The 7698-nt window shown below is 39.9% G+C and overlaps 2 protein-coding genes across 2 annotated transcripts; one reads left to right on the top strand and one right to left on the bottom strand.

The window, feature by feature from the left end:
• Positions 1–3433: 3433 nt before the first annotated feature.
• LOC118349654 (nifU-like protein 2, chloroplastic) lies at positions 3434–3730 on the bottom strand. Its single transcript, XM_035695164.1, has one exon. It carries the CDS (start codon positions 3728–3730, stop codon positions 3434–3436), a length of 297 nt encoding a protein of 98 aa, XP_035551057.1.
• A 1306-nt stretch (positions 3731–5036) lies between these two features.
• LOC108993869 (rac-like GTP-binding protein RAC2) lies at positions 5037–7112 on the top strand. The gene is made up of 7 exons (XM_035694945.1): positions 5037–5385; positions 5479–5590; positions 5860–5969; positions 6092–6155; positions 6263–6327; positions 6416–6481; positions 6777–7112. The coding sequence occupies exons 1-7, from the start codon at positions 5287–5289 to the stop codon at positions 6876–6878; spliced, it is 618 nt and encodes a 205-aa protein (XP_035550838.1). The 5' UTR covers positions 5037–5286; the 3' UTR covers positions 6879–7112.
• The last annotated feature ends 586 nt before the right edge of the window (positions 7113–7698 follow it).

Here is a 7698-nt window from a genome sequence, read left to right as displayed (position 1 = left end):
AGATCCCGATCCTCCCGGACCCTGAATTGACAGGCCCAGATAGACAGGGCATGCGCTTACTTGACTTCCTAACCCTCTAGCCCCGAGTCCTTGGCTTCCCTACTCGGGCCCGGGCGTCATGGTTCAGCCTTCCTAAGACTAGGCCCTTCAGAAATGGGCCTTGGCTTTCTTAGGCATGGGCACATCAGGAGCGGGCCTTCCCTCACAATACCTCGCGAATTCCTACCACGGACACGTGGTGAGAATTCCATCCTTTCTCGTCCCGGCCGGTTCTTTTGATCCTCATTGCTTCGGGTCTTCTGAAGCCCTTATCCCTTTGCTTCTTGGAGACGACTCGATATCTGCCGATTTAACTTCCCGAGGGTTGATGAGAGGCGCGGGAGGCTCCAAATTCCCGAGGGTTAGTAAATGCATCTCTTCGCCCCTATAACCGTCCCGCTTCTCTAGGCTTGATGAGATGTGTGGACTGCGTCTCTAACTGTCCTGACACCTTTCTGCCAAGTGTCTTATTCTCCTTCATCCGTCTAATTGCCATCTGCGTTGCATGGCGCTATCGGACGTTACTGTCCCTGGCGTCGTTTCGCTTCCTGAGCATCCTCCCACCTGTTTTCTTTGCTATTTAAGCCGTTGATTCCTCCCCAGTCTTTCTTTCTTCTACCTTTGCCTTCCCGCCTGTTGCTTTGTCTTCTTCCTTTGTTCTCTGTTTCCCAGCCATGAGCTCCACTTCCTTTCGTTCGACAACCTTCTCCTCGCACCCTTGATGGCTTCCATGGACGTCGCTGCTTCACTCTTTGGGGGGAGGCATTGGGTATCCTCCTTTACTAGTGCTGACCTTAGGGCGTTTCGCTCTAAGTACGGGATTCTGTCATCTGTGGTTTTGGAGATGCCACAGAGTGAACATGCAGTGGGTTCAGACGGTACTGTGACGAGGGTAGCTTTGTTCCTGTTGATGGTCACAAACGGCCTCCGCCTCCCGTTCTGCCTTCCTGTGCGGGAAGTCTTGAACTTCCTCGGGTTGGCCCCAGCGCAGCTGCACCCCAATGCGTGGCGCCTCTTGATCTCTAGTTGCATTATCTACATGATGGTGCTGAGTAGGACCTCCGAAGAATATCCCGATTTGACGCCAAGGGAATTCTTCTATGTGTATCGGCTCGTCTACTGCCCGGGAAACATTGTCAGCTTCCAAGCCTGATCTTCCGCTCGCAAGATAACTTCGCTCGAGCAGCGTCACTCGAGTATCAAAGAGTGGTCGCGCAAGTTCTTTTTCGTGTCCGGCCTGGGGTGGGAGTACCCTGAAGGGGAGGCCCCTCACCAAGAGTTCCCCGTCCAGGCAGGTTGGGGATACCCTCCATCAGTCGAGAGGTTAGAGCTCACCCTCAACCGGAGGGAGGAGGCCCGGTACGAATTGGTTACGGCCTGGGTGAGGGCTCATCCTGGTGAGTTGAATACTGACGTCGTTCTCTCCGACCAAAACATCCACGCTACTTGTCGTCCCCCGACTGCTTGTACGCCATGGGAAGGAATTCCCTGAGCAGTGTCCCCCCTCCCCACATCCGCCCCCCTCTCCGAAAGAGAGCCGCACGCCCTTCCGGTGGTCAGGCCAAACGGCCAAGGGTGCGTCACGACTCTCCCCCACCGAGTAGCGTTTCTAGGGGTTCTACTCCACCCATGAGCCGGGTTGGCGAGTCTGGAGCGCGTGCCCGCTCGTCTCAGTGGCAGGGATCTGCCCAAGCGGATGCTCTAGCCCCTCGTCATGGGGAACCACCTCCTTCCCGAGGGGCACTGTTTCTGCCGATGGTCCTTCCGCCTCCACAAGCTCCAGCGTTGCGGAGCCCTCTCAGAGCCCGTTGCCTTGCTTTGAAGAAGACTTGGAGGCTTGTGACCTTCAGGCGTCCTTCTTTGCCTCCCATAGTTGCCAACGCACCGAAATGGATTTAAGATTTTTTGGTACGATTTTTTATTTAAGTATATCGTTGCACTAGAAATCTATAGATTGGTGTTGGTTTTGGTGATTATTGTTGGTTTTATGTGACTTTTTGGTATATTTGTGTTCTTGTTGTGATTTTGTGCTTTTCTTTAAGAAATAATCTATTAGTGGACAGTGGCCGAATAGTAATTGTGTCAATTTGCCCGCTTGATAAATGAATGCGGATGGTCAGGGATGAGCGCAGAGACGGGATGCGGGGTCGATTTAGTCACCGTGCCTAGATCGGGATGGGTAGCTACTCGCCCATATAGGCCCCGGTTGGCAGCACCCCTAGTTTCAATGGTTCGGCAACAAATGAATTATAGAACAGACGTGGCATGTTAACATGAAAGAAGGGGGGATTGGGTTAATTAGGCTTGTGCCATGTACGTATGTCCACGGCACCAATCCTTCGGCAGCGCACTGCTTTCATTGTCATATCAAAAAGTAGGAGACAATATTTTCCTCGTACTACAATCGTGATGAGTATCAACCCTCCATTGCAAACCTTTTTAACTGCCAATTTACATCGGGACTGGTTGGAATTATTCAACAAAAATGTTACCCCGCACAGGGTTTCCACAGCATAGTGTTGCAGTACTATATCTCATGACTAGTGTTTTTTCTATTTCCAGATCAATTGAGGCATTGATTGTTGAGCAAAATTATATCATGTCGTCATGCAAGCCCCCCAATAATTAAAAGGAAAGTGTTTTAGCTTTTATACTTGGCGTGGAAGCTTCGATCGACTGATCATCCAACGCACTAAATTAGCCATTTAAGTCAGAAGATGAATAATTACATTCATTCATTTTACAATAAATTTAAGGGCGGATATATACAGGTCGTTGTTTACGTCATAAGCACGTGTGACAATCTGTGAGTTCTAGGTCTAGTTTATTTTTTTAAAATTTTTAATCTCATATCATTTCATTTAATCATTATAATTTTATTAAATTTTTACAAAAAATAAAATAAATAATTTAATTTTATCAAATTTCAAAATAAAAATAATAAAATATATTTTAATAATATTTTATTTAATTTTTAATTTTTATTATAATTCATCTTATATTATCTGTAAAAATAAACATAAACGAGGCCTTAACTGCTACCTAGCGAGATACAAAAAATTTATCAGTTCTTCTAGGTACAAGCGGATTGGTGAACCAACCCGCATACCAATTATTAGTTTAATATTTTACCAGATCTTATTTGTATTTTTTAATAAAAATAAAAAACAATTGAAGAGAAAGAAGACAAGAAAGGCCATCTTTTTCTTTTTTTCTACTCGACTTTTGCAGGCCTCTGTATATCGAACTGTACATTTTCCATAGAACTACCGCAAAGGTTTTTGACGGAGTTCTATTGACACGCTTCGTTTGCAAATTACTTGAGACATAAAATCGCAATCATACAATTAGAGAGACAAAAGAGAGGGGGTGTATTTCTTTTATTTTATGGGTTTTATAGAAGTTGAACTGCTGCAATGGATGGAATTTTCTCTCGCAGTTTTTGTATAATAGACACTCGAACAGTCCTCACCCCTGGTGGTCCTGTTATACAAATTTTGACTATCGACTCCTCGATTGCCACAAGTTCAAGCGACCCACCAGCTGGTCCAAGATACAGCCTTATTTCTTGCAGTACCTTCTCAATATTTTCCTCATTCAGCTCAAGTCCAGTTTCTTCATCAGCTATGGGTTCCATTGCAATTATTTCAAGGATCTTTTCTATCAAACGGGACTCAATACCCATTTTCATTGTCGTAACAGAGCTGTAAACCTTTTTTTTTTTTCCCTTGAAGACACTTGATGAAGAATGACAGAAATAAATGTCGTTTTAGTTATGATCAAAAAATAAGACGCACCGTTTTACTAAATTTGAATCCACATCAGCCATCGGTGTGCTTCGGTGCGCAAAAGCGCTTGAAAGAATCATTTTCCAAAATTTATGTTAGTTCAGATGGGCCCATGCATTATACGAGACCCAAGTGTTCCAGCACGCCAGCATAAAGCATAGTGCTTTTGCATTCCCATACCTATAACGTGCATAGGCAATCGCAACAGCTACCGTTACTAAATTGGAGATGTTCCGATTAGCATACTGGTGTACCGGGCCTATATATTTCAATTTGTCCTTGTACAAGTCTCGCTCATTTAAAAAAAAATTTTGATTAAATTTAAAATTTACAAAAAAAAAATTATTTTTTAATAATAAATTTCACATTGAATTTACATAATTTAGAACTGTATCTAATATTACTTATTATAAAAATTAAAATACATTTACATATTAAGTCTCATTTAGTTACACAGATCAGATCAGATCAGATCAGATCAGATGAGATGTTTAGTTAAAAATAAAATAAAATATTATTATAATATTATTTTTATTTTAAAATTTAAAAAAAATTAAATTATTTATTATATTTTATATATGAGTGAGAAAGTTATAATAATTATATGAAATAAAATGAGATAATCAATTAAGTTTAACTTTAATTAAAAAAAAAAATGCAAGTTGGTCCTCAACTAACAACCAATCTCGAGAAAGACTAGTACTAATTATAAATTCTCCCTTAATTATGGTGACACCCACGTAAAGTAAAGCTCATCTTTGAGGTATGATATTTTCACTTGAGAATGTATAGTTTTTCCATACAATTAAAGTTATTATTGTCTTGGGTCAAATTCTACCGCTTGAGTCTTTTTAGGTTTGAACAATATACTGCAGTATAAAAGGTTTTCACAGTACTACTGGTCTTTAAAAGTAGAAAAAAAAAAAAAAAAAGATTAACCAATGAGGCGAATGTTAATGTCATTTTATAAGACAGGATTACGATTTCATGTCTCATACTCAAAACCTACTTCATACTCATATTTTCTCAATATTCATCATTCAATCTCTGCCTTGTACAATACTTAACCAACTAACACCAGCATCCCACCACCCAATCACCATGATCTATTGTTGGTCTTGGGGCTTTCCCGCTCTGGCCTTCCCCTTAAAGGAACAGAAAGCCATTGGCAATCATGGTATAAAGATAAAAGAGGCACAACAAAAGTGGTTGAGGAGGGGCTTCTCAGCTTATTAAATGCACTCCTCCCCCCTCCTTTTCTATTCAAAATTCGAACTCACACCACATTTCCCAACACCCTCCTACCACCTTGATGCTTTCTAGCCAGCTCTTAGTCTTGAGAAATAGAGAAAGAAATCTCAAGGGTTTGTACTAATGGAAGCAGTAAAGAATACAGAGATCAGGAAGAAGCTCATCATCTGCTAGGAGTCTGAAGAAAAGGAAAGCTGAGAGTTGGAAAATGAACACGGCGAGATTCATCAAGTGTGTCACAGTTGGTGATGGAGCTGTCGGAAAGACTTGCATGCTTATTTCTTATACAAGCAATACCTTCCCCACAGTATGATGATAGATATTAATGTTTCATAACAAGTGTAACCCTTGATTATACATGCACGTTCATTCATATTTAACAGAAACTATATATTAAAAGGATAATTTACGGTCTGTTAATTATATATTAATGATGTTTTTCCTTGTTCAAATCAGTGCTAATGTGGTGGTTGATGGCAGCACAGTTAACCTTGGACTATGGGATACTGCGGGTAAGAAATATTTGCATGCATCTTCAGGGTCAGCTAATTAAGATCGACCATTGAGATCGATGAAAATTATGACCTGTAATGCAATCTTAGAATGACTAGATCTTAACCAAAGGGTGCTCAATCATTAGTTTTATATGTTTAAGGTGCCAATTGCGAGTTGAAAAAGGCAGCTATAATTCAGGGCGGGTGTAAAGTGCAATTTCCCTGACATAATTATTTGTGATTCTCCATATATATAGTTAATGTTCGTTCATGTTGGGTGAACACAGGGCAGGAGGATTACAACAGGTTGAGGCCATTGAGTTATAGGGGTGCAGATGTTTTCTTGTTGGCCTTCTCACTCATCAGCAGAGCCAGCTACGAAAATATCTCCAAGAAGGTTTTTCATCAAAATATATATATATATATATATATATATATATTTCTTAATTTCTACATTTCATTTATGGCTTGCATTCTCGAGAAATTTTTTCTAAAATATCGATATATATTGGCTCCCAGTGGATTCCTGAGCTGAGGCATTACGCCCCTACTGTGCCAATAGTGCTTGTTGGAACCAAACGTGGTATGGAATTTTTCTATATATTACATTGAACACACAAACACACACACACACACACACATATATATACTTAAATCCAATGGTTTAAGTTTGGATGTGATTTCTGGCAGATCTTCGGGATCACAAGCAGTATTTGATTGATCATCCTGGGGCTACGCCTATCACAACTGCTCAGGCAAGTCTTTTGTTTTGTTATATTTCTGGTCTCTGTTTGCTTTGGTTAATGAAGTTGTTTAATGGAGAGAATATTGAATGTTGGACAGGGTGAAGAGCTGAAGAGGGCAATTGGTGCAGCTGTTTACATAGAGTGCAGCTCCAAGACTCACCAGGTTTGCTCATTTGATTTTTTCCGTGTCGCCACAACAATTCAGTTATCAATTTTACACGGGATTTTTACTCCGTGGCCAACGTTTCACTAGCTTTTTCAAGGATGTAAGTTTAGAGTTTACAGATTGTATCCGTAGCAATTGAAAAGGTAGTGGGACAATTAATGGTTATTAGGACGACATAATTGGTATTCTTATAGCGATACTCTTCGCCTTAGTAGCAGTTAGAAGTCATAACTCTCATACTTGTTTCAACAGAGATTATCTAATTTTGTCTTTTGCTGTACTGATGCTTCAGAATGTTAAGGCTGTGTTTGATGCTGCAATCAAGGTGGTTTTGCAGCCCCCTAAACCGAAGAAAAGCCGGCGACGGAAGCAAAGCCCATGCACATTACTCTAAATCCAATTCGGGTTATAATTCCCCTTTTGTTACAGCCAGGGGACGCTTGTCTCTGTCCTCTTCTGCTGTGTATTCCAGTCTTTCGAACCTATCATGTTGTCCAGTTCCTTTTTATCTTTTTATCTACTATGCACTATGCTTCATATGCATTTCATATATAGGAAAATATATGATTTTACGTACAAATGTAAAACTTTGTGAAGGGCAGAATGTAAGATACCCTCTTTTGTACTAATTGTGTCTGACAGCAACGAAATTAAGACGCCGACATCCTTGGATTGGTGTCCAAGATCCTACATAGTGAACAACAACATTGTTTCGACCATGGAAAATGATAGGGATCGTTCATTTTTTCCGATACAATTTTTTTTTTTAGTTTTTTTTTTCTTTTGTAGTGATTAAGAAAATGTTGTTTAATAATATTGTGAATTTCATACTTTTTTTAAAAAATATTTAAAAGTATTAAAAAAATGATGTGAAAAAAATATGTAAGTGTTTTTTTTTTGTTTTTTTTTTCACATCATCTTTTTAACACTTTTAAATATACTTTTTTTTTTAAAAATTCACAATAGTATTAAATAACATTTTCTTAATCACTATAAAAAATAAAAACCTAAAAAATAAAAAATTGTAACGGGATGCTTGAACGGGATCCCCTAGCGGGATCCCTAGCATTGCCTTCCGACTATAAATACAACAATATAATAATGACAATCTCAATAGTATTGGTACATGTGAAATTCTATTTGCAGCCCTGAGTAGAGGACTGCGTGTTCAGTCTCATTGATGAATGAGGGTAAAAGGGAAAAAACATCATTTT

The sequence above is a fragment of the Juglans regia genome, chromosome 10, assembly GCF_001411555.2.
Source record: "Juglans regia cultivar Chandler chromosome 10, Walnut 2.0, whole genome shotgun sequence".
In the NCBI taxonomy this organism is placed as follows: Eukaryota; Viridiplantae; Streptophyta; class Magnoliopsida; order Fagales; family Juglandaceae; genus Juglans; species Juglans regia.
This window is presented reverse-complemented; position numbering and strand designations above follow the sequence as displayed.

Excerpts from the sequence above, each read along its gene's own strand:
- LOC118349654 (XM_035695164.1), bottom strand. The coding sequence starts at position 3,730 with ATGAAAATGGGTATTGAGTCCCGTTTGATAGAAAAGATCCTTGAAATA.
- LOC108993869 (XM_035694945.1), top strand. The coding sequence starts at position 5,287 with ATGAACACGGCGAGATTCATCAAGTGTGTCACAGTTGGTGATGGAGCT. Across the intron at positions 6,156-6,262 it reads GCTTGTTGGAACCAAACGTG|ATCTTCGGGATCACAAGCAG; the intron begins GTATGGAATTTT and ends GATTTCTGGCAG. Across the intron at positions 6,482-6,776 it reads GCAGCTCCAAGACTCACCAG|AATGTTAAGGCTGTGTTTGA; the intron begins GTTTGCTCATTT and ends CTGATGCTTCAG.